The 27,625-nt window shown below is 36.9% G+C and overlaps 2 protein-coding genes and 1 long non-coding RNA gene across 4 annotated transcripts; all 3 read right to left on the reverse strand.

Annotated features, from left to right (window-relative positions):
• Positions 1 to 294: 294 nt before the first annotated feature.
• LOC111429014 (sushi domain-containing protein 4-like) lies at positions 295 to 26,536 on the reverse strand. 2 transcript variants are annotated; one of them, XM_023064802.2, is made up of 7 exons: positions 25,720 to 26,536; positions 20,992 to 21,180; positions 18,658 to 18,879; positions 18,359 to 18,600; positions 11,875 to 12,026; positions 1,050 to 1,237; positions 295 to 995 (listed from the first exon to the last, which is right to left on the reverse strand). In XM_023064802.2, exons 1-7 carry the CDS (start codon positions 26,372 to 26,374, stop codon positions 868 to 870), a joined length of 1,776 nt encoding a protein of 591 aa, XP_022920570.2. In that variant the 5' UTR covers positions 26,375 to 26,536; the 3' UTR covers positions 295 to 867. The 2 variants fall into 2 exon arrangements, with proteins under 2 accessions (XP_022920570.2, XP_022920571.1); XM_023064803.2 differs by lacking the exon at positions 20,992 to 21,180.
• On the reverse strand, positions 16,298 to 17,495 carry LOC111429015 (uncharacterized). Its single transcript, XR_002708142.2, has 2 exons — positions 16,543 to 17,495; positions 16,298 to 16,480 (listed from the first exon to the last, which is right to left on the reverse strand). It is a non-coding gene; the product is annotated as an uncharacterized lncRNA (long non-coding RNA).
• On the reverse strand, positions 22,324 to 25,471 carry LOC111429013 (phosphatidylinositol-binding clathrin assembly protein lap). Its single transcript, XM_023064801.2, has one exon. The coding sequence runs from the start codon at positions 25,332 to 25,334 to the stop codon at positions 23,460 to 23,462; it is 1,875 nt and encodes a 624-aa protein (XP_022920569.1). The 5' UTR covers positions 25,335 to 25,471; the 3' UTR covers positions 22,324 to 23,459.
• Positions 26,537 to 27,625: the final 1,089 nt, after the last annotated feature.

Genomic DNA, 27,625 nt, shown 5'->3' on the forward strand with positions numbered 1-27,625 from the left:
AATAAATAACGCATTATTTACAATTTTTAATTCTCGAAGAAGAAAACAATAAGAAAACGTGGACAATCGCGAATGAATCGAAAACGGCGAATATCATTACCATATAATCCCAACAGAGAGTCCGCCCGACGATAAATACCTGGTTCACATTGTATTCATAATCATTAACTAACATAAAGCGGAGAGTATTAAACTAAATCGGGGCGTAAATGTGAGGTGAATAGGGTCGGTTGGGGATTGCGGGTGGGCAAAGTTGAGTTCGGTCTTTGAGCGAGCGTAAATAAAACCACAATACCACATTTATGTCCGCACTTTATTGTCTATTTTCTATAATTTAGTTCTCTAAACACAAAGAGAGGGCGCCTCGCGCGCGCCCACGCGCCGCATGGCATTAAACACCTACGGGACGAGGGGAACAGAGACGGAATTTATCCATAAATCACAATATAAAACTAGGCACCGTATAACGTTTAATAATACTATATAATGTATTTATTTATAATATGTACAGAATGGAAAATAATGTCGATAATATTCGTAGGGTTATTGTGGGGTGAATAAACAGGTGAATTCATAACGATGAAATATTATATTCAAACTTAACTGGGTTAAAGGGGATAAGGAGAGAACAGCTTAGAGAAGAGAAGAAAGTTTTTGTATAGTCAACGTTATTACAAAATATCGACTAGACTACAATATATTATTATTTTCTTTTAAACGTTTCGAAAGCTTTGGTCGAACACTGACTAACAATTCATTTAAACTTTTTACAAATGTACACCAGCTATGAAGCATATATTCTTTATCCTTTAAACTATTAGAAAAGCTGAGATATGCTATTATTTTGTAACGTTTGTAAAATCTTTACTAGTGAATATCAGATCCGGTGGAGAGCTTAAAAGAGCTATTATCGGTCATGGACCTATTCTCCATCGCCAAAGAGATAGAATCGCCTTGGACTTCCTCCAATTCATTTTCCTCCAAAAGGGGGACTCCTACATAACATACCAAAACACCATCTAAAGAAAAAAATTAAAATCAAAACTTACCCTCATTGTTAAGTACGGAGCTGGTATCGAAGGACGCCAAACTACCGCAATGGGCTCTACAGGAAGCTGGTTGAGATCCACTATGCGAGGAAACCGTCTCTAACGTAACCGTAGTGGAATTTTCTGAAACCGCCATAGTATCCGTGGATCCCATGGGATCTGATCTTAAACTGGCCGAATGAGATGCACTGAAACATACAAAAAAGGACCATCAAAACGATCGATATATCTTCGCTAAAAATCGCCTCTCAAGCTGTAAACCGTGAACTTTACTGTCGAATTGCTCATGCAGGTGCAAAAATTTTACAGTTAACATCTGCGTATTAAAACGGTTAGGGATTTGGTGTAATTGGCGCTAAATACCCATATTACTGCCTTTTCCCAACCGCGTATAAATCACCTTCATTAACCCACATATAAATAGCGCGCGCATTAAGATTCAATTACGCGAATTCCGAGAACGCGACGCGATGCCGCGGCCGTTATACAAAAATGCAGAAAGGACAACGCCCGACGTTTCCGCGAACGTCGCGTTCAAAAAATCACTTTGCCGTTCGCCACCCGCAGAGGGAGACCCATTTAACTCGGCCTTTGATCCATCCCGATTTCCCATAAGTAAATGAATCGAGAATGCCCGCCGTTTTCTCCGAATATCGTGTTTCATCACAAAATTTACTTTACTAAAAGAAAAAGACGTTCTACAGTTTAGGTTACCCCACCGATGAACGTGTCGTTTGAGGTCTCGTGATGAATTACACACGGCATGTGTATGCATAATGCATCGCGATGTCCGCCCGATACCATCTAATGGAGCCTACATATTGTAATGTTGTACCGGGAGGTATGGATGAATGGTCTGTCCGCTCAATTTTTGCGTTATTATCATTCCCGGGATGTATATGCTATCTAATAACACATCTACAACTTACTTGTTATTCAGATGCTTGTATCATAAAAAAAAAATGCTAGTCTTTAAATTTCAATCAATTATAAAAATATCATAAGACTTTTTTTCTATACGATTTATCATGGGATTACTAGTTGAAAATTCAACAAAATTTGTTTGGGAATGGATTTGTATTAAATTAACTAAAATGCGAAGCAGGTCTGGGCCGACAGGAACGGATTTTATGACGGACCGTAGCGGTTTTTGAAGCGCGGGAGCCGGTCGGATCGTAAAATTCGCCGGACGGGGCAATCTGACTTACGATCGGGCCACTATCTGCGCGGATAACGCCACAATTTTAATTAGTCCCGCCGGGACGCCCCGGGAACGCCGCCGTAATTTTTTTACGGGAGTCGTAAGGCCGCCCGTTCGGGGGGACCTAATTGAAAACGCCGCGCCGTTCTCGGAACGGACCCGAAGAACGCGGGGAGTTAATGGGCGTCTCCGAAAGGTCTCCAAACTGATAACGCTGCTCTCCCTCTGGTCGATCGCTTTCCCCTCTTCTCTCAACGACGGGCCACGAAACCGATTCCCACACGGCACTTTCCCGAAGTAAGTGCTCTCGTTACCACGACAGCTATAAAAATATATAGCCTTTTAATGGTATTACATCGACAATAAACTGCCAGTGATGTAATGTAAATCAACTACGAAATCACCTACTAACGGGTTTAACAATTATTTCCAACAATTTTATGTTCAACCTTATCGAAATCTCTAATCATTAACAAAACTGGCCTTAAGTAATACATACTTTTCGAATTTTCAATACAATTCTCATAATAATGTTTATGTTACACTCAAAAACCGAAATTGCTTTGTGAGCAAATGCACAACGCGTTATGGACAACGTTCAATATCCATAAACTGAAATCAAGACATAATTTTCACATATCTCACATGGAATTACATCAATGCTACTCTCTTTTTCTTTATCAAGTTCTGGAACCATTCCAACCAAAACTTTTTCTAAATCCTCTTTTGTATTTAAAGATTCATATACATCCTTTTCAAGTGACGAATCTGCCAGTCCAATACGTTGTAAGCTACCAAACATGGCTTCGTTAATCGTGGCTTTTTTTAATTCCTTCATGAAAGGAACGATTTTTTTTGCTTTGAACAATCCTTAACCCTTCCGCCCATTTTTTTGTATTATTATCTAGCAACCAGGATGCTAACATATCTCTCACATCTTGATTGGATCGTTCAACAGAAGCTTGGGGGAATGACTCGGTCTCCCATGTGCTAATTTTAGGCCTTTAAATTTTGGAGTATTTGGTTACAAAATTCTTCCCCATTATCGCTTTGGAGAATAAATGGAGCTCCAAACATACAAAATATATCAATTAAGGCATAACCGACTTCTTCAGCAGTTTCAGTTTTAAGTAGTTTCAGAATTGTAAACTTGGTCAGGTGATCTTGATAATTAAATATAAATCGAATTCATTCTTTTTGTATAATTTTTTCTTTCCTTGGCATTGTTGACAACGCGATAATTAAATCTGAATTGCAACTCTAGTGACATTGCAGTATTTTTTTTTATTAATTTCGGCCTCCATAACTGAAAAAAAAATTGTTTACCACACATTTGTAGTTTAAGTAGTTTGAAAAGGTAAGAGAGTAAAGCAATAAGACTAGTTATAACGTATTAGTTCGCGAATGTACACGCTTAAAGTTTCAGAAGAAATGTTAAAATAAAGATTGACTGTAGGCATCCAAATAGAGGTACAGTTTAGAATCCAGTGAATATAGTAATACAGATAGAACCCCGATTATCCGTGCGCGGATTACCTAGGCTGCGGATTATCCGTGCCATAAAATGTTCATTAATTTTTTTTTTAATTTCTCATCGATCGCCGGAAACTGGAAACTCTGCTATGAAGACGTAAATTATTTTTATGGGTCCATGAGGTTGAGCTCTCTAGTTTAGATTGAAACTGGGCTATACTACGGGCAATGCTTACTAAAACGTTGGCCGCAAGTAATGAGGTAATTGCACCAGGATATAAAAAAGGTAAAGACTGTATACCAGTGATGTATTGTGCCAACGCGTCTGGTGCCTATAAACTGAAACTGACTGTGATAGGAGTACCTCAAAAGGCTCTTCTTCTTCTGGACAATTCTCGCTCTCATCCAATGAAGCAATTCTAAGCAAGTCTGCCGATAGAAGTTTCTTTGTTCTTTTCTTCCACGTAATGTTACATCAATTGCACAACCAATGGATCAGGGTGTCATTAAGACAATGAAATGCATTTACCGGAATGAATTAGCGATGAATTTGTTGAATGAAGTTGACCCGATGAAATTTTGAAAATCGTTGACGATCAAAGATGCAATTTTCACAGTGGCAAATGCTTGGAGTGGAGTGAAAGATACGACTATTAAAAAGCTTTTTACAATATAATGACACTGGAGGAAGATGAAAGCATAGTCTTGGCATCTGGTGAGGAAGAAACAACTAAATCACAACGACGATATAGTTGAAGAAGTTTTGGGTCAACCTAGTACAACGCAGCCTCATTTATCCGAAAATGAGAGTGTAGACGAAGAAATTGATAACATGATATTAGTCAAGCGAGTAACGAACTGACAGACTTTTTTTGAAAGAATAACTGACGTAAAATACATAAATATATTCTAAGTTATCTTACTTAAGTTCTGTTTTTATTCTGTGCTGTTATCCGTGCTTTTCAATTATCCGCGCCCTTTCCGGTCCCGTGGAGCACGGATAATCGGGGTTCTACTATAGTAAATCTAAGCAGTTACCTCTACTTCGTTTGCGTCCGGTTACTACATGGGCAGCTTCTATCATATCAAATAAATCTTCTGTTTTACAGTGATAACGAAAATTCTGACCAAGTCCTTCAGATTTTTCGATTAACTTTTCATTTTCACCGTTTTATGTTTTACCAAAACGTTTTACGCACCCATAAAACAAGACTGAATACGAATGCTCAGTTTGTGAGCACTGCAAATTGTGCACGTTGGGTTGCTAGATGTACACATCGCGTCATAGTTGTTTTTCTATAACGCACAACGCGTTGTGGTTGATAATAACAACAACAACGCGAAAAAATACTTGATAATGCGTTGAGGGCGTTTTTTTTTCACTCGCAGAGCAATTCCCTAACGTCATCTCATTGTCTTCCGTAACAACTTCCTTTGTATGACAAAATGTCAACTCTAATATATTCCAATAGTGTCTCTGGTTTTCTTCAACAGTGTATATGACATCCCTCAACATTGTTTTTGACATCTTCCAACACTGTCCTGTCGTTTCTCAACATCTGCTTTATCACTTATCAATTCTTGCTATCTCTAAGTATCGTTACCTATATTTCTGATCTAATATGTCGGAAGTGATATCATCATTATCACCACGACATTCCACATCTTCCACAGCCTTTCTCAAGATCATCCCCATCTCGTTATTCAACATACTCCTTAATATCGACATTAACAATTTAATTGTTGTGGAAGTTGTGGGTAAGAATGATGATAATCGATACCTTACAAATCCAACTTTAGACGGCGACATTCACGTAGCATTTAACATGTTAAAGAAAACGATATAAAACTGATTATTAGAAAGGTAATGTATCGTAATGTTTAAATACGTGTTCGTTGTCATCAAGGTATCTCAACGATCCTCCAAATATGGACTACAATTACGCACGATTTACTACAGATGATAACCACACTCGTCCTGGCAAACGCGTGCGAGCAAATAAAACTTTCAGCAGGCAAACATAATTACGCGAGCATCCATCATCTTCCTAATGATAAAGGCGACCGCCGTCGTATTAGCTTGTGAGTCATACTCATCGTTAGAGGTTACACGGCAATGACGACGCCGCCCGTCGTAATTGTTTCGGCGAACAAGTTGGGACTTGCACCTCGGCGAACAATTCGCGGCGCGTGTAGATGCGCTATCTGAAGAATCCGGCTGTCCCGGCGTCGTTATTGATGTTCGTCAAATTGATACGCGAAGCGACGCCCGCCTTTATGGCCGTGCATTAGCGCAATTACAGCCGATCGTCGCTTAGATTGTGTCACTTTGAGCGATTATTTTCTGGCGAGATAAACAGCCTTTATTACCGTATTAAAATGCAAAAGCCGTTTACGGAGTGCGTTTGATTTTAGACGAGACGACAACGCGTATTGGACCGGGATGAATATAAAGTTGGATCGGCTCCGAAATTAATAAATATTAATTTTACGGCGGATTGATTTTTATCGTCGCGGTCTCCCTCTAATTGAACCGGAATCGTCGCCCGCCTTTACGATCGTTAATATTTAATTAAAAATGTCCGATTTACGCGCGCGGCTTTAAAGATAAAGGTTTTAAGGCGGACCGAATAATACGCGCATATCAATAACTTTGAGAAACGCCGCTCTCCGCATCACTGCCACTGATTTTCAATTCACATTTAATACAATCAAATTTTTTTAAGTACGATTTTATTATTAATCTCAAGATTTAGGAATTAATATTCAAGATTTTTTTTATCCAATTATTTACATATTTAAATCCATCCCAATTTGAGTGCACACCATTACAAGAGCTATAAAGAGTAATTCTCGATATTACATTTTTTTAAATACATTTTAAACCGTAATTCGTCCGCTTAAAATTCTTCAACCTCGTCGCCGCGGGGCTTAATTTAATCTTATTCCCAATTATACCGTTTTTACGTGCCACTTTTTCTTGGTAACGATGGAATGGTCCCCGTTTTCACGCGCGGTTTTACCACCATCGTTAGGTGTCGCTCATTCGCGAAACAAACGTCGTTACAATCTCCGACGTTTGCTAAATGAACGGCAATTTAATCTAGACTAGGAGTTGTTAAAGGCGCAACGACGGTAACGCGTTTTGCTTGTAGCGCTGATGGACGCGTGGGTGGTGAGAAACGTTCTAACATTTATTAAGAAGTTTTTTCATCAACTTCATTTTGTAATGCAAGAAGTACGATAATCATCACATCGTCGTTTTCTTTTGCTTTTGTACACGGTCTCAATTTATTTTAATTTGCATTTAAGATCTTTAACTGAAGCCCCATTAAAAATATGGCTTTACATTGTAGTGACATTGTATGGATATAAGAAAATAAACAAATAGATTGGGTCGTGGGTTTTAATCGTTAATGAAGGCAATGTGGAAATAACAACGATAAGTGAAACGTTTATTCGCTCAAAGTCCATTAGCATCAATGATGGGGCTGTGTTGCCAAACGTCGATTGACTGGAGAGCTAAATAACACTAATTATATCATCAGGGCCGCCCATTGGGATTTATGCGGAGATTCATCGATCGACGATGCATCTCGGGATAAAGTAGGCGGCGATTTTTGCCGCGAGCGTGTAATTCGATCTATCGTCGGAAGAAGGGGCGTGGGCGTCGTAGAAGGCACATTGTGCCTCCACGAGAGGCGATTCTCTCGCCGTGGCGACCAAAGAGAATCGCCGAGGAAATTGTGAACAAACAACACGTGGCTTGATTTATAGACTTTACCAGTTCGATCTATCAGTCTTTAAACAGACTAACGGATCGTTTTTGTTACCGATTCGAAATTTTACGTCTTTACAATTCATTCGTCTTTTAAAGGTTGGGCGCGATTTTTATATTATATCGTATAATAATTTATTTATGTAACAGGAATAGGAAATGTATTGAAATATATTGAAACATATCGAACCACAATACATCAATTTATAATTTATTGAACCGCGTAAAAGTCAAAATCTACATTTAGTATTACAGTAAAACCTCAATATAACGGACCTCGTTATCTATTTATCTATGAATCCAACTCGAGTTATTCCTCAAATTGCTCCATTCCATGTTCATAAAGGTTGAATAGGAAAAACTTTTTTATTTTTAATTTTATCGAAAAAAATTAATCTTGATAAAAAATTTTGCTTGTTCTTAGAGTAAGATTTGGATAGAAACATTTAACATAATTTTATACGCGGTGTTCAGAAAATTGGAAAACCTTTAAATGGTACAAGAGTAAAGTGCATTTATTAAATTCCATTAATGTTAAATCTGGACTCCCAGGAGGCCACTGAACTGGTCCTTGTCTCCCAATCCAGTGGTCTGGAAACGTATGGTCTAAGCATTGCCTAACCGTTGCCGCATAATGTACTGGGCATCTTTTTGAAAATAAAATAAACGGCGGTATTCTAATGGAAAATTGTCTAATTCACCGTCGAGGAAATTTCTTAACATAGCTAAATAACTATTCGCATTACAAGTAGCGGATTAGAGTTACTCCAATATCGTGTATGTTGCGAAGCCAGAACACCATTGGTCAAAAAGTTGATTCATCAGAAAACATTATTTTCTTATGAAATCCTCTTTCCATACTGCCAACTCACAAACAAAAATCCAAACGTTTTGCTTCATGGCCGACTTGTATGGATGTACCTTGTTGTGTTTTAATATCTTCTGAATTTGGGACTTTTTAACAAATTGGAGATTTTCAGCTCTTCTTCTTAATGATAATTTCGGATGTTCCTCTACTGAATGTAACACCAGCAAAGTGCTTGCATCATTTTCATCGTATCTTTTCTTTTCTCTAGGTATTCGCAACAATGACCCAGTGCTTAAAAACTTCAAAATTATTTTACGGCAAGTAGTCTCAGAAATGTACACATTGGGGAATTTTTCATTAAATTCCTGAATAACTCGACGATAACATTTTTCACCTTTCCCATAACATTACACCAAGTACATTTTTTGCTGTAAAGTAAGCATTTTAAGCTGATAATACTACGGTAAATAATCAACGCCTACTAGTACAAAAATGATCACAAATAAATAAAAGTAGGCCGATTCTTTTGAAAATTGCTATTAAAGGCTACCTTGAACAACTTTTCCTAGTAACTTATATCCATATCTTCTCAAATAAATGCACTTTACTCTTGTACCATTTAACGTTTTTTTCAATTTTCTGAACACCGCGTATAAATTATGTTAAATGTTTCTATCCCAATCTCACTCTAAAGCGGCCCTTACACGATCAATAGTATTGACAATATCAGTATTGACAATACAACCATCAATCGTCGTGGTAACCAGTCTCAATACTTCACTAGCTTACACGATCAATATTATTGTCAATAAGTTTGCTCAATAAGTTACATTTTTACCACGAACACAGTGAATCTACGTAGTTTTACTCGGTTATTTGCCGGTTTTTCCCTTCCAAATATGGATAATCGTACAAAAGCCTAGCTGTTATTTTGGAGCTTTGAACTACTCGTCGAATGAAACGCAAACACTGGATGAAAGAATGGTTCAAGAAGAGAGATGAATATTCTCATCTAGTACTGTTGAAAGAAATCAGCCTCTGCGATGTTGATGATTTCAAGAACTACTTTCAAATAGATGAAAGTACCTTTAACAAACTGAAAAGACAGGATAGCAATAACAGAGAAAGTAGAAGTTTTAGGGAAAGATTAGACTAGGGACTTGGTCAAAGGAAAAAATTTTGAAGACTTAAAGTTTTCTGTCATAATGTCCTTAGCAACTATCAGCAAAACTGTAATAGAAACCTATTAAACCTTTATATGAGTTCTATAAGACATGAACCAACTGGATGAACCAACAGTATCTCCATCGTGTTGAACGTCAACAACGTCAGTTAATAGGTCGGTCATTTTCACCACTTCTTCACAGGCACGCGGCTAGAACTGAACTGAGTTCATCATCTGGGTTAAAATAACATATGTTTTTTGTTATTATTACAATTAGTGAAGAATTGCACGACGAGGTCGTAGACCGAGTCGTGTAATGACACGAGTATTGTAATTATGCTCTAGCCCACGTGTGATATACAGCATTTTATCTATGACTGCTAGAAATTACTAAAAAATCAATTTCTTTAAAAAAGTCTATTTGACATTTATAAAAATATTCTGAAATAATTGTTGACAATTTTCAATTGTCAGTTTCAACAACATGTTTACTCATCTGGAATAAGTCTTTTGAAATGTAAAAATATAACAATTAATGTTTATAATAAATAGTATTGTTTCTCTGTAAGTAGATAGCACTTTTTCACAGACACCAACCCTACACCGTTAATAGTATTGTCCATATACCCTCCAATTTTCAATATTGATGCCCGAAAATCAATATTTACCCTCAATAAAATTTTTCACCTTACACGGTCAATATTATTATCAATATGCTAAGGTATTGTCAATACTATTGATCGTGTAAGGGCCGCTTAAGAACTAGCAAATTTTTTTATTAAGATTAACTTTTTTCGATAAAATTAAAAATAAAAAAGTTTTGCCTATTTCCGTGGACATACTGTATATGATGTATAAATCAAGCACGGCAGTTCTAGGTTTAATTGTTATTCAGCGCTACATTGTTTTTTAATGAACGAAAAGTAGAACTAACAGCACACCTACAACTAGAAACGTTCGGGTTTAGCCGTACGTCTATTAAGACGGCTAAACCCGAACGTTTCTAGTTCTAGTCTAGTGTTAGTTGTTATTCAGCGTTAGATTATTGTATATTTTTCATTGAACTAGAAACATTCTGAAGACATCTGAAGAAACGCGACTAAATCCGAAATTTTGTAGTTCTAGATCTATTGTTAGTGCTAGTTTTAATTGTTATACAGCGCTAGACCAAGAACTAGAATCACATTTAGCCGTCTTAAGAGCCGTACGGCTAAACCAAAATGTTTTTAGTTCTAAGTATAGTGTTAGTTCTAACGCTAGTGTTAGTTGTTATTCAGAGTTAGATTGTTGTATATTTCTCATTGAAGTAAAACTAAAACTAACACTAAAGCTAACCTAGAAGCAAAGAATTTGGCGATAATAGATACTCCCTTCCCCATATTAGTTCATTATATCGAGATTTTACTGTACTTGTATTGTTTAATAAGATATAAAAAATAAATTCATTCCTCAATCTTTTAAGATTTTAAAAAAAATCTTTTTTATGAATCATTATTTTTCTTTTCATTCTTCAAGAAGTGCCAATAAACCAGTCCTCGGCAAAGAGCAAATCCAGGTTTCTCGTTTCCGAACAGGCGCAGCTCCGGAGACTGCTTTATGCGTGCCCCCGCGCAGAATTATGATATTGTGCGGTGACACGCAGATCTTGTACGCGGCTAATTAATACGGCAATTACAGCCGCTGTGCCTCGCCAAGAGCATATTGATTCGGGCCGGTGGCATGCGACCGCAGGAATAATTCAGCTCGCACCAGTCGATTTATCGTTTGAACGCGCTTTTTTCGCCGATTCCAAAGGACCTTCCTCGTTTCGGATCGCCCCGCGGTGATCGATTATTAATATGAATATTTATAACTTATTTCGGACGCCTTGCGTTTATGGCCATGAGGCGCCCGGATTAATGAGACCGGGTTTATGCCTGGTTTTAGTTCGGCTTAATGGGACCGGGCTACAATAATTACTCATTTCGTTAAGCAGCTCTTTTAAGAGGATTATCGGTAAATTGAATGCAACTAAATAAAGAAATTTGCAAGCCTCTTACTTTTTTCTCTCCATAAATTAAATTTATACAACACAGGTTTTCACTTAAGATATTTACATTTGTGACATAAATTATTAATTTTCTTTTAACTGCATAACTAAACTACACCTTTCTGACACCTGTTGTCGAAACGGACATAAAGGGGCAAACGCGACATAACCACAAATGCGGTTGCCGCCAATCGAATTGCTCGTTCCAAAGAGTCACGTTTGCAAGATAACCGCACACCACAAAGACCCAATTGGCGCTTATTGCAAGTTAACACACGGCATTTTTAATTGGATCGGTTTACAATAAGTATAAAAAAACGGTAGAAGTGACCACAACTCCTTACATAAGAAGAAAAACTTAATTAACTTACAACGATCCCTGACGATTCACGTGAATGTTGTCGGGATTCGGCGAGTTCCTGGACCTTCTCGCGGCTATTAAAGGCCAATGAGGTCGGTGGATCCTGGCTGATATGAATCCTCGAGAATCCCGAACAGCTTCTTCATAAGTCGGCAACACCGGCTACAAGAGAAAAATTATTGTATTAATAAAAAGAAATATTAAAAAGAGAAACTTTTTGACGACCGTTTCCGCGAGAAGACGGCCTTAATTTAAAATCGGTAAATCACAATCTGCATCGGGCTGCGTCGACGTCTGCAGAAAGCCGGGATATTTTTCATACCGGACGACATTTCGATATCAAAATACAATGCACCAGGCTCCGGCGACGCCTGAATTGCGATCATATACCCGAGAACACGCCAATAATATTTTACCGGCCGAGCGACTGTAGAATATAAATTAATGTGAATCCCTCGGGACCACACGTGTTGGATCACAACAGGGGGTTACATATCAAATTGTAAACTCTCTAAAATTATCAATTTCACCAATAAAGATAAGTAGAACTAAAAATTAAACTTGAATCGTTTTATGCCGGTTACAAAATCAAAATATAATCTATTTGTGAGATATTTCCGTTATTCAGATGCTTTTAGTCAATTACATCATTTTTTGATTCACACCAATCAACGTTGTTCAATTTCTAAACTTTCTGGAAAATATCCTTTTTAATGTTATTAACAAGTAGCCTCGAGGTGTTTGCAATCAAATACCATCATTTTGATACACACCAAACCACGCTTTGCTATATCCTGATATCTTTGAAATTACATGAAACATCGCATATATAAATATGCTACATATGTACATAAGCGTTTAAATACCTGTTTTAGATTGGTTTCGCTATTCGGAGTGGTTGCAAAAATTAAAAGGTTGACTGAAATTCTACTCATCAGACGATGTAATATTTGTTAAGTAATAACATGACCTGTTAACTAAAAATAGATTTTTCTTTGTATTGTTTTTTTTTCAACTCTACTTTTATATTTATTTAATCCTTTTTTTTCCTTCACGTAATTACCCATAACTAGCAATGACATTAACTTATGTCAATTCGCAATAATGACGAATGGGTACACGGCATAAACGGCCTGCAGCGCCATATAGAATGGACCTCAACAGATTCTAAATCGCCTGATTTGCCCAATTAGACGCGTACGCGACGTCCGTATCGGGAAACCGACCGGCCACAAAATATATAAAACTGTATTGGAAACATGGGGATAACATCGGCTCGGACGCGCCTTTCACCCACATAACGCTACGCCGATAAGGGAGAAGATCTCTCGTCTCTCTAACGGTATTACTCACGATCGGGCCCCGTTACAGACCCACGTAACCTCAGAATGATCTCTCAATTCTGTACTACTACTACTCAGAGGCTGCGTGCAGGAAATCTTCGCTTTCGGTATTTAACACGATCGTAAAATATACCAAGCGTTTGTATATCAATTTAATGATTCATATAATTTTTTAAATTTATTTTATGAGCTTTTTTTGAATGACACTGTGTCAATAACTAAAAAAGTGATCGGAAATACAGTTACGCGGAGCGACAGCTTCAACATTCCTACGGTAGGACCAGAGGTTGTCGTTGTCGGCGCACATTCTTCCCCATTTCGGTCCTCACAATTAACAAGGCGTAGCGGTTAAGCGATACAGGAGCGCGTTTACCGTTCAACGACGCGTTATTTACGACTGTCCCACGGGAATTATGGAATCCCATGGTTTTTGCGCACTAATTGAAAGGCCCTAACGCGAAACGGCATTGTGATTAAGGGCGACCGAGGTGCGAATGCTAATCAGACGTAATTAACCGAAATTCAATTAAAACAATTCCGCGCGATAAATCGCAATTAGTCTACATCGGGGAGGCGGCGGCGGCTCCGAGTAAAACAATCGTGCATCGAACGTGGACAATTGAAGGCGCCCGCCAACGCAGTGTAGTTGGCGATAAATAAACTAGGAGGAAACGAGTAACTTTACCTTTCAAGTGAGAGAAAGACTCTAAGGATTTATTTGGAAGGGGGACAATGGCGTAAATTAATTGTCCCTTCGAAAACAATAAAGATTGTTTTCGGAAAAATTATTAGATTAATGAAAGGGGCGGTCTTGTGGGTATGATAATACGCTTATAAATTAAAAGCACCATGTGACATTTAAACCAACAAAATGCCACGGTCGGTTTTGTATCGATACAAGAACAATTGATTTTCTATTAGATATAAAACATAAAACAATTAATTTTATTTAGTAGCTGGAGTAGCTGAATTGGCAATCTCTGGTGCGATAAGCAAAACGCCAACTCTAGCAATGAATGTTCTGCCTCTCTTGAAAGCTTACCTCCCTTGAATTTGCATATAGAGAATGTGGCTAGAACTACCATTTACGGATTTAAGTAATATGCTCAAAACTGTTCCGATATGTCCTACCAATGGGCGGCGGAAGACATTATAAGCACTGATATTGTGCTATTAATGATGTCATATTTGACGGGATCAGTATTAGTAATCGATACCAGATTGTACTACCTGAACGGCCCTGGATCGAAAACCAATATTCTTTGGTTCAGGCAGATATTCACATATGGATCTACAACGCCGTATGGGGTCGGAGCAGGACTATATTACTATACACTTCGGAAGTGTCACATCTTTATAGCTAGCATGGGTGTCATACCCAACCATTTGAAGGAATGAACAGATATTAATAGCTAAGACAATTTTTTGAGGTTATCATCAGTGTTGAACTTTTTCGTCCTAGTATGGTTATGTATCAGACTCTGACCAAAGTATTGGCTTATTAAAGAAGTGAGAGGGTTCTTATAACTGAAAAATACTCTCTTACCGACACTTTTTGATGTTCACACTCCAGTCAGAACTTTTAGGGTACGCGGAGCTCCTCTAAAGAAATGCAGAAAACCTGTGATAAGGCTTATAAAAGATTTAGAGTACTAAAAACAGCTGAGGAAATCAATACTGAGGAAGTTAATACTGAGCAAGAATTACGAAATCAGATACAAACTGGTGTCGAGACAATCCGCCAACACCTTGGTTTAGGTCGCACTAGTGGGACATCGTGGATTCAGCGAGTCCAATTGTGTATAGAAAATATTAGAAACAACATAGAATATGTATTCTTGATTTGAAAGTAAATTTATGCGTATAGGTTGAGAATCACCTTGTATATGAATTATTTATTGATTATTGTATACAATCCCAAACAAATACTTAGGTTGGCTTGAAAAAATGTGGAGTTATACCCCGTGTAGCTAGCAACATTCCTGAGAATCTAGCTAATGCGTATCAAATCAATAAGTATTTCGCAAGCGTAACCTCCTTGAGTGTACCCAGTGACATTGATTTGTACATTTTTATATGAAGAATGTTATTACAAAAGCAATAAGAAGCAATGGTGTAGGACTTAAATGATCAATTATTGTTGTCCACATGTAATTCCTCAAATAAAAGATATTGTCAATTTCCTCACGTTTGGAAAAAATCAAATTCCTATGCTAACCTGCGACCGATCAGATTATGTGAAGCAGCTGTGCTTGGTTGATTATTCTAAAGCCTTCTATAGAATGACCCACAAAATGTTGTATTCAATATTAAATCTTATACTCTCAGACACTACGGATTAAGCAAGCTTACAGCCTGAGTACTGTACTGTATTCCAGGTGGAAGTATTTGCTATTGACATGGGTGCTAAAATCCTTTTTGAGAGAGGAGTGAAGAACATTACAATACGTTTTTTTCAGAAAGTCAAGCCGCTCTCCAGGCGCTGCAGGCCGTGAAAACGGTGGCGGTTCTGGTTAATGGCTGTAAAAGCACTTTAAACAAACTGAGTTGTGATAACAAGGTTTCTCTGATCTGGATCCCAGGTCACTATGGGGTTGCTGGCAATGAATCGGCAGATGAACTAGCGCACTAAAGCGTTTGTAGCGCCAGAGTCAGCAGGTGGTATCATTTGCGATGGCCAAACATAGGTTTGGACTGTAGGCTGAAGAGAGATTTCGCCTAGTGTGGACCAGTTCTCCTGGAATGAGACCGCTAAGCTGTTTATCAACATCGCCACTGCCAAACCCGGGAATATTTTAAGACTTGCTCGTAACCGCATTAAAGTTCTAATAGGTGTCTTTGCACTGCCGATTAAAGACTTGTTAGGCCTAGCCGACGATATTGAATGCCTACTATGAGCGAAGGACGAGGAGATGGTTGAGCATGTTTTATGCCACTACCCTGCTGTTAATTGTATCAGATTTTTGGATCACAGTTTATCTCCCCAAAGGATCTAAACGACATTTCACCGAGCAAGACATTAAACATATATCTTTAAGGTCACGGGTCAAGGTTGGTTGGCCTACCCGATATATAATTTATGTAATGTAATTAGATATAAAACAATTAATTTTATTTTTTCCAAAAAATTTCAATGATTAAAGTTTAAATGATGACATCATAAGATCCTTCCCGCCTTTGTGGTTTCTTCGTGACAAACGATATAAACAACACTAACAAAAATAGAAAAATTACGAAGATTTCAATTTGAAGAGCAGTAATCAGCCAGCTTCTCTGGAATAAAACACATTTAAAAATAATATAACTGTTAAATCAAAGAATAGAAGCAGCATTACCTGAGTGAATTTAATGATGGATGTTTAAAAGAGGGGTGGAAATAATTAAATGATTTCTCCTGCGATGAATACATTTTTTTAACGTAATTAAAGAAAAAGCGTTGATCTGACATATTATAAAGAAAATTAAAGGTGTCAATATTAACAGCAGTACAACTAGATTCGAAAAAAATAATCTAGATCTTTGTATAAAGATACCGGTAAAGTAGTGCAAAGGCAGACGAAACGAAATGAATAGCCTGGGGCCGTTGCGCTCGATGAATTTGTTCGGCTTAATGTTTGGCGAAAAAGCTCGTAAACGTATATTTAATGTCGCATTAGCGAACGGGGAGAAATCGCCGTTATTAATTACGCGTTTATTGCGGTGCCGGCGGCCCAAGAACCGGCGCGTGAGCAACCCGCGGCCCGCCTGAAATGTCGATTACACGTCCACCGACAATCGACCTCGCTTAACATCTCTTTATTTTATTGCTTTTTAATATTAATACCCCGTCTGTATCAATTTAAACAACACACGCATTACATATTAATTACAACGATACGTTATTTTTTCTTTCTTCCGATTATTTCTTTATAACGTTGGCGGCGTTAAATGTAGAGCGAAAGTGCGTCCGTCAAGAGTAATTAAACAAAACGGAGTGTGCTTATCTAGGCGAACCCGTTGCCATATATAGTCATAGAGTTTCTGTACCATGGTCGTTTCGCAATGAGTCATAGGCGAACAGCGACAGGTGGGTGAATCGCACGATCGCGTACCGATAAGCGCCGATACAATCTCGAGGCCGCCACGAATGTGGACTAAGAGGACCGCAAATAGCCCGCGTGTGTTTACTATTGCCTAATGAGCCCGTTTGACATTGAACGGGTTAAAATTGTGCCCAAGAGATTTGTTAAAAAAAGTTAAAAAAAAAAAAATACGTGAGTTTACGTCGACGACGTCTTGTTTAAGAATTCTAAGAAACCTTACGCGGCAATATACTTTTTTTTTAATTTAAATTTTCTTTTAACTAATAACAGTTCCCAATTAACACCACTTCACCTTTAACTCCTCTCTCTTTAACCGAAAACCCGCCGGAACGTTTTTTTCTTTTTCATCGCTTTTCGGCACTTTTAATATGCCTCGATGACACCGTTATTAGCAGCGAGAACGGCTCCTCTCGCGCAATTACGCGAACGTTTAGCCACCATCAACGGTAAAAGCACAGAACGCGCGATTGATAACTGTTACTCGTGCCGAATATCTCCCATCAGCAGACGAACCGAAAGAGAAAGACCTAATTTTAACACGTTCGATCGCCTTCGGCACGTCACCGTTTGTTGACATTCCTTAATGTGCACTTAATTAGACCATAATGAGGTTCGCTCAGTTTGGTTTTTTACTCACGCCGACTTTCTCATTAAGCAATTACCAGTCTCCAGTAAGAAAAACTGACCGACATGACAATTATTACACAATTACCTTTATTAATTTATAATAATCTTATATTTATATCAAATCGTTTCATAAATAAGTTATTAATCACGGTTTCTTTTTTAAAAATTATACAACATTCTCTCAACCCTTATGAATTATGACTTATTGAAAGCGGGCGATTCAACAATTTGCAAGTTTGTAAGCGTTAAGCCGCACCACAGTCGCCATAATATGTTGTTGTCGGGCTGTCAGCGGGCACTTGTAGCCCATTTTTCCGTGGAACGGGCGAAAATGTCCGCCGTTATGTCAACGTCCGGGTCCGAATGTCGTCCCGACGCTCGATATATTGGCCTCGCGAAGCGAACCCCCGTCAAAAGAAGCCGAAGTAACAAAACGACGTACCTGAGCCGCTTGAATTCCATCCGCAAAAGCTATCAACGCCAATCTATCTGGTGGATGCAACAAAGAAGCGTGATCACCTAAATCGGGTCTTGGAACCGTTGGCTGAATAGATACAGCTCTAGAAAGCGGCTTTCGTTTCTTACAAATCACCACTAAGCAAATTACAACTAGAAGTAACAGTACACAAACTCCACTGGCTAAAGATGCTAAGATTCGACTGCTTGTTGATCCGGGTGATTCAACTAAAAATAATTTAATTATATTTAAAAAGTGAAAAAAATAGGTAATACAAAACGTACAGTACGCTTCCTCCACGCTTACACAAATAGGAGGTTCTCTTGGTACCCAACAACCAGAATTACAAGTTAAAATTTCTTGGCCGCGTATTTCGTAACCTGGATAACAACTGTACGAAACTTGAGTATGGGTAAAATGTGTTTTTAGCACATCACTTTTTTGAGTATTTAAATTAAACATTGTTGCATGAGGTACTTTAGGTGGTGGTTCACATTCTCTGGAGCCTAAAACATTAAAATTATATTTAATATTAAAGTTATGTTTAATAATAAAATAGTAACTTAATTAATTTACAGTTTGATATCAAATTTTTCACCTATTTCGTCGATTTTTATTATTTCAAGAAACGGATTAAACTAAATAATGAATTGCATATTCGATGAATGTGCATTATGATGCTAGTAATACTTTAATAACCAAAACAATTAGTTTATAATAAAATGGCTAATAAATGGCTGTAGTAGAAAAATTACTAATAATTACTAGAAGCTTCCTACTTGTAATATAGATACACCCAGTAGCATAAGAATACGGTGGCAAAAATAGCATCAATTTACAACAGCACATTTTGTAAAGTTTCGCTTCGAAATATAAAGACTTTGGAAATAAACATTTATATGTCTCTATTCATGTCCAAACATTTCTAAAGACTATAACACATCATGAGGAGCTGTTTCATGGCATAAAAGAATTGTTAAAAAGTTTGAAAACAGAAGTAATATTTGAGAGAAGGTACAAAACGTTGATTTTTCCGTTCTCAGCTGACAAGTCTTCTACTTATAGATGGCGAGACCAAGAATTAGTAGCGTTTTTTGAAAGAGACTAGTGTTGCTGTATTCGCTTGGGGAATTTCGTCACTCCATAAAGATTTGTACATCTCAATACTTTGATTCTTTCTAATTTAATTATCATGAGCAGCTTTTTCTGTAAACCGTTCTTAACCTACTCAGAGTTGTCTGATACATTCAAATTTCTTGGACCATGAAGTATTTTATCAATCCGAGATAATTTTGCTGTGGTTTAGTGCGGGGATAGAAAACCTTAAATCCAGTAGGACGTTCAATTTTCACCCGTCTACTGTATAAACGTTTCTACAGAGTAGTCTTATGCCGACTTTGAGTGGAATTATGATAACTACAACGTAATTGTATGTATCCTTGCAGTGAGAGCCACCTCAACTTAAGCTCAAAAGGACCCATGGTAGCCATTGTACAATTAGCTATTAAGCAGCAGTACTAGATTTTCAATTGCTATTATGTAACCCTATCCACAAGCGATCAATACTTTGGAAAACTTCCATTCCCAGCAATTGGTTTGAAAGTTGCAAAATTCTTCTATATATCTTGCATACTATCATCGTCACAATGATGAATTATTGGATAGATTTAGGTTTGTTTTCTGCCAACAAATATTTTATTATGGATATTCAAAAACTTTTGACACAAAGTGTATTTTTGCAACTTTTTGCGATTACAGCACAAAAATCTGAAGTGACCATTTTTTGGAAATAAGCCAACGGAGTGTTTTCGTTTTTGTATTCGCCTTCAAAGTTAATGACAACAAGTCCCAATTGAGTTTTCGTAAGGGTTATAGTACAATTATATCGTTTATTAAAATTACAGCTCATATTAGATTTGCCTGAAATAAACGTTGTGTACTTCTTCTTATATCTTGTGGTTCCAATCCTGTTATTTCCATCGCTGTCTATGTATGCGTGATTCTTCACATTGTTATGCCATTTTGAATAATTTTTATGAACGCTGTGATCAATAACATTTCGTGTTATTCAATCGACTCTTCTACGGTTCTATCGCACTCGCTTCATGTTTATTGTAGACCGTCTTAGGTTCGATAATAAAATGCTGTGTATAATTTTCTGAAAATACGTGATAACTTATTCTGGAAAATCTACAATTACCAATGCTAATGATTTCATTACTTTGTATCGAATGCAGGAAGGCGCGGTGATGAAGCTACAAAGAACCAATTATTCATTGCTACAATGATACTTATGTTCGTTTGGAAAAGAAGGAATCGAATAATTCTATAAATCGTTTTTATTCGAGACATCAAACGCCAGTACAAATACGTAAAGTGTTTTATGACTAAATATGGTTGTAAAGTGATTTACCACACTTCATAATATTTAGATTTTAACTGAAATAAAGAATTAAATTATTATTTTTTATTAAATAGACGATTATTTGTAAATAGAATCTATTGCATCGATTGCAAAACGAAATCATTAATTAACTGATTACGGTTAGCAGCGCAGTGGGCGATTTTAATGTGATAAAAATCGAAATAAAATTTAAAATTTTAATAAATCATCTTACTGCAATCTGGTAATGTCCCAATCCATGTTCCATCAATACATTTTAATTTGGACGACCTGGAGCAAGGTAGAATACCAAAAATACTGTCCATACATGTAACTTCAACTTCTGATCCGGATGCAACTGAATAGCCTATAGGTCTCGTTTTGGAGTAAGGAACGGTCTGCAGTTTCGCACAGGGCATTCCCTCTGTAAAAATAACCAGGATATGACCTCGTCATGAACGTTATCTGCCGCGATCTTATCTTGCAGATGGCATCAAGGACCAATTAAAGACGAAACGCACATAAAACGGATAATATAAATTCGAGCTTCTGTGTAATGGCGAAAGCCGCTTCGCCACCGTGGGCGCGGACGTCGTCGCGTTTATTTACACCGCCCCATCGGTTTGATGGATCTTATTGCTACGAAAGGGTGTAAAAATCCGGAATTTAAAGGACGGAACGCGGCGCCGTATTCGCGACACGTAGGCGACGATTACGAGGATTCTGGTTTAAAAAGTTATCGTTTAGTTGAAATCAGATAAAAAATGTTTTAAAGAATCAACTTTGATTGTAAACGAAAAAAAAATAGTTTTATAAAATAAAAGTTGAGAGATAAACACCAAACGGAACATGAACATTATGCCTCCCACAATAGAGATCGTAGCCGTCTCTATATCAAGTGCTCCTTTGATATGACCGCCGATATGGCAGTGCCGGTTTCCTGCACGCACTCTACGTGGGAGGGCAGTTCTTCGGCCCGAAACCGAAGAACCTTTAGCGGAGCAGATAATATTAATACCGCTCGACTGGGAAGTGTTCCTGTTGTACAAAATACGGACGCGCGCGCTGGGGCCGAGTCCCGCGCATGAAATATCTGCTTTGATCGTTTCATAAATTAATGCTTTATGCCCAGAGCCTCCGGATGACTTATCCCGTGCTTGCGGGCCCGCCATGTCCACGACGCCATCCATTTTTCATTGCTTACACATTGTATATGGAAAAGTTTTCGTATAAAAGGTCAAAATAAAACTTGGGAATGATAAAAATAGAAAATTAATCATTAAAATTATTAATTACATAAATTCAAATGTTATTGTACCTGCAGATATCAAAACCATTTCGACTTTCTCTTAAAACGGTGTGCTAACTGAACTCACAATCAAGTTTCTACGCATTAGTTCAACTTAACATTTACCCAAATACCAATAACAACCGTAATTACTTACATTGCTTAAAAGAATTCATAGTAAACCTCGTTCGCACATTTCTAAAATACTTTCAAAGATAAATTCCTACAATAAATTTCAAAGATTAAAATTATTAAAAATAGAAAAAGTAAAACACAAGATCAACACATAAGCTTTATTTATTCATTCTTGTTTATATTTTTGTTCAATCAACAGCATCTTCATAATTTAATCGATTTTAATATATTGTCATATACTGATTATATTATTGTTGCTAAAATGTAAACTATAATCTCTACGGAACGTTTAACAATGATATTTTGGGATTTTTTGGTGCAGCCTTATTTAAAGGCTCGATGATACAGTTAATACAAGTTGTGTTCCGTTAACATTTACGCAACAACAATCCGGATGTGACTCTATATGACGTGCTACAATTCATACTTTGTCTACATGAAACAGCGGTGTATTATGATGACGTGTGTGTAAACAATGAAGGAAACAAAACGATTTATTTACATAAATGGGACGTTATCTGCTAATTATTCGCCAATGGAAGATTTCAATTAAATTATTTTTGAAAACACATATTTTTTAGAAATCGCCCTGTTACATTAACACAAAAAATTAAATAATAAATACTTAGAGGAACAAGTTGGTATCACTAGTTGACTTGAATCTTGATTTATTTTTGAGAAATTAAAGACTAGCATCCTAAGAATCGCAATAAAAAAATATTATTTAGTGGCAAAATAATATAGATCTTACTTTTATGGAATGTACAAATATTACAGATAAGATATATAGGAAATATATAGTGTAGATTAAATCTTAAGATGACAACATGCTCTCTCTCTCTCTATCACTCAATTAAAATGAGTAAATAAATTAATGTATATCACAATAAAATATAATCACAGAAGATTTAGAAATCATTTTTTCATTTGATGTTTTTTTTTCTAAATTATTTACAAATACATATAAGAACTTATGCAATATTGAGAACAAACTGATATAATTATTGATAATAATAATAAATAATCAAGATCATATACTAGAAAGCAGTTGACACCTTAAAGAAGTTCCAAGTAACAATTAGAATAATAATTATAATTGAGTTTTTTTTTCAATTGTGCCAAAGTTCACATTTTATTGTACCCACCCGATAATCTTTGGCACTAAACTCAGCCTGTGCATGTGAACTTTGACCACCTTAAATTGCACGAGTACAAAAGAAAAAAAACAAGCTCAATGATTTGTTTTTTTTTTACAATAAATACATATTAAATTAACTAGACTACAGATCTCCAAATGGATCGAAAGGGACTTCTTGTTTAGGCGGCGGTTGTTGAGGATTTCCTAAACGGGGGCTTCCCATAACCGGCTGTGTTACCCCCAAAGGAAATTGTCCCCCCATTGGTTGACCACTCATTTGTTGTCCCATAGGCCGATACATAGCTCCAGTTGTAACAGCCATCGGTTGTGGTTGCCAATTGGCCGCTTGCTTTGGTTGATTCTTTGGGGAATTCCACTGATTCGTTTTTCCAGAAGTATCGATAGTCAAATTCTCTACCAACGATGCTAAACTCGACTCTAAATCACCCGTAAGTAATTTCTGTTGGCTTTTCGCTTGAGGTTGAGGCACTTGCGCCACTTGAGGTTGAACTGCAGTTCCAAGAGGATCAAATACTGAAGGTTCATTGGTTGAAAATAAACTTCCGCTTAAATTCGACGACGAAAACTGTCCCACTGCGCTAACAGGTTGTTGTTGTGGAGGAAATCCATTTGAGAAAAAGTTGTTTGCGGGGTTGGTTGGGGCAACGGTGGTGGATTGAGAGGAAAAGAAATCGTTTCCCAAAGTAGATGAATCGAAAAGGTTATCTGTTGTTGAAGTTGGAGGAACTGGGACTGGTTGTTGTTGTTGTTGTTGAGGTGGAGCACCCGAAAACATATCTGCAAATGGATTTCCAAGTTGAAGTAAATCATCGATAGCTTTGGATGGTTGAGATGTTGTTGTTGGAGCCACTGGCTCGGTGCCAAATAAATCTAAAATTTGTTGGTTTGTGGCTGGTTTAGTTGGTGAGCTTAAAAACGGGTTTGTACTCGATGGAGAACCAACGTTAGCTTTATATTGATTTAATGCCGCTTCTTCTTCAGAGAGAGCTTGTTGTTTAATAGTATCGTCTATTTGGCTATTAGCTGCTGTTCCAAAAGCATTTGACGTATTTGATAAAACCGAAACGCCGGATTTTAAATTCTTTTGATTCGTCGCCGCGGTCGGAGTGTTCCCTTCTAATGAAGCTAAATGTTGTTCTAAAGCGTCTAATAAACTATTTGGAGCTTTGGTTAAATCTGGAATATCCCCTTTATCGATTCCAATGTTTTCAGCGACTTTTAGAAATTCCCCGACGCGATCCATGCGGATTAAGAATTTTTTATAAAGATCTAAAGCCTCTCTACATTGTTTTTTGTTCATCTCAAAATATTTTTCTAATAAATTAATGATTCCATCATTATAACAAGCGAATAATCTGATTAAATCCCTGAACAATAACATAAAACACATATTAATAACACCATTAGTTAAATCATTTGCTGTACAATCAAATTCCAACAAAGCATCCAATTGATTTTGCAAAATAGGAAGTGTTTTTAATAAATTTTCAGCACTCATTGTGCGTAACGTACCTTCCTCTTTCCCACGTTTTACCTTGCAAAAGTCGAATGCCACAGCTCTATACGACAACGCCTTCTCATTTAGATACCGTGCATATCTCCTGATGAAAGGCGACATATCATAACCAGTCCTAGCTCCAACAGCGCTCTGAACTCCACTTTTATCTACGAAATTCGACAGCTGGAACGATACGTTACTTGAAGCCAAATACTGCGTGAACCTCTCATTTCCATAACACATGATGTGGTGTGTGGTAATGAGCGATTTATATACGACGACCCAACTTGTATTTTGCGATCGTTCAATTAACAAATTAGCCATTTGTGGTATTGAAACGTTCGGCTCGTTCGTACAATGAACTAAATAGTCGAGATGTTTCTTCTTGGGGCCCAACAGTTCTTCCGTCGTGGCCTTACATACCGATTTGGCGAGTCCTTGTCCCGCTAAGCTATGTTTAGCCGCTAGAAGACGATCGTTGATCGTTTGTCCAGCCATCGAGGACCACCAAGTTTCAAGAAATCAACTTCTTGTTACGTTTTATGACACACGTTTTTCGTTGAAAACCGAACGGCACAAGGACAGAGACAGGTCGATAACGAGTATGTAATCCGACTGGCGAATCAATAAGGTTTACTGATCCTGTAACTGACCGGACTCGACGCGACATCTCTCGCGGAAAAGATACAACGAACATCGTGTTTAAAATAAACACGTGAAGGTCACTTTGTAATTGGAACAAAAGAAACAAACAAAATTTGAATCATTGTTTAATTTGACTCATTTGTTTAATTTAATGCAATATAAAAAAGAAAACAAATCACAACAAAAAAATAATCAACAAACAATTAAATGCTTGTCTCAAAATTGTACCTTTACTCACCTTGTAAAGGAATACATTTTGGTGGAATTTTAGGTGACCATGTACCATCAACCAAACATGTTTGAATTGGTGTGCCAAAAATTTCATAGCCATTACTACAACTATAATGCAATCTTTCCCCAATTCCATATTCCCCACTTTTATCAACATTTTCATGAACATAATATCCATTTTTTAAAGGTTCAGGTGCTTTACACCCTTCTCGTTTAACCCCAATACAAAATCCTGTTGTTCCAGTCCAAATTCCATCTTTACACTCTCTAAATTTACTTTCTAATGGAATCAAATCATAGCCCGGAGCACAAGAGTACTTTGCCAAAGATCCTCTTTTAAACATCCCATCAGCTTTATCACCTTCAACCTCAACACTACCATCTTTAAGATATGGAGGTGAAACACACCTTGCCATACAAATTATTGGGGCTGCCGGTTGCCAATTTCCATTTACACAAGCTAATTTATCTGGTCCGTATAAATCAAAGGAAGGTTGGCATCGAATCGTGGCTATTTGTACAAAGGAAACGTCACTTATTTCAAGTGAAATCTTCCCATTTTTTATATCCAGTTCATTACATGGTATAAACTGCAAATCTGTGACGTTACTCGTAGCGACACTACTCAACATAAAGAAAACTAAAACTAAGGTTAGAAACATTGTCGTTTTAATCTTCCTTTCTTAATTATTGGACCATCTTTCAAACTTTTCCTTTTAATAACAAACCAATAAGTGAAAGCTGAAATACGCACTATCTCTACACATGTGTATACTTTAACACTTTCTCTAGTTTACAAACATTGTTTTGACGTTTCTTTGACAATGACAGTTTCATCGATCAGCTGTTAAATTCAAGGACGTCGGTTTTTAACAATGGATTATAATTGTTTTTAATTATTACTTATTTTATTATTAATTCATTTTGTAATGTTAATTTTAATACATATTATTGTTTTTACGTTTTAATTATGTTTAATAAATTAAAATGATTTTGCAGTGTATTTAAAGTTGCCTAAATTACGGGATTAAGTAATTGTAATTTTTATCCAATAGATGGCGATAGTAAGGAAAAGTTAAAATCTAATTTCTCGTTTTGATTGGAAATAATTGTTACAAAGCCAAATGTTCCTTTGTAATCTTTTTGTAGCCTTGTTCAGCAATAAAATACAGTTAAAGAGTTGCTAGCAATAAATGATGATCAGTATGCAACAATTCTGTAACACCATGATGCACCCCATGAAAATCTTCCACAAATATGCTTAAATTCTTAAGAATTGACTCTATTTTTATTAGATCAGTAACCATGTTGAGCCTACAATCGGTGTTGACTTAAAAACAGGTTTATAACATGAAACTTGTTGATTTCCTTTTGGCCCTTTCTGACCGACCTCAGAATGAGAACTCTGGGTGAACTCGGCTATACATGCTGTAAGCAATACAACTTTGAGACATATTCTATCTTTTGGGAAATTATTGAGTTGCAATTTAGTTTTATGTGCATGTTTTAGTGCTGAGCACCAAACTGTGGCTCCTTGAGCTACCATGGGTCTTATCACAGAAGTGTAGACTCACATTGTAACCCTCGGATTTAATCCCCATGTAGTATTTTGCAACCAATGTGTGATTTCCACCTCTGGAGCAAAGGTTAATTAAGGTTGTTCCAATAAATGAGGTGTTCTTAGATCACGTGAGCAAGAATTTCCTTCAATTTATCACATTGGCAAATATATTAACATTTAATTTAAAAATTTTGTATACATCTTTATAAAGTTATAAAAAAAAATTGATTAAATACTTAATAAATTCCATACAGATAGAAGTGTGAAAGAATTCTAAGAATTCAATTTGGTGCTTGTTGAGGAATGAATTCCTGAATATAGGTCGGTTCATGATCGAAGGAAAGGAACGTTT

Source organism: Onthophagus taurus, chromosome 11 (genome assembly GCF_036711975.1).
Source record: "Onthophagus taurus isolate NC chromosome 11, IU_Otau_3.0, whole genome shotgun sequence".
NCBI classification, from domain to species: Eukaryota; Metazoa; Arthropoda; class Insecta; order Coleoptera; family Scarabaeidae; genus Onthophagus; species Onthophagus taurus.

What these genes read in the sequence shown, in the direction of transcription:
- LOC111429013 (XM_023064801.2), bottom strand. Translation starts at nt 25,334, where the DNA reads ATGGCTGGACAAACGATCAACGATCGTCTTCTAGCGGCTAAACATAGC.
- LOC111429014 (XM_023064802.2), bottom strand. Translation starts at nt 26,374, where the DNA reads ATGTTTCTAACCTTAGTTTTAGTTTTCTTTATGTTGAGTAGTGTCGCT. An exon ending in AAAATGTATTCCTTTACAAG is followed by an intron (nt 21,181 to 25,719) that starts GTGAGTAAAGGT and finishes TTATTTTTACAG; the next exon opens with AGGGAATGCCCTGTGCGAAA. An exon ending in TGGGACATTACCAGATTGCA is followed by an intron (nt 18,880 to 20,991) that starts GTAAGATGATTT and finishes TTAATGTTTTAG; the next exon opens with GCTCCAGAGAATGTGAACCA.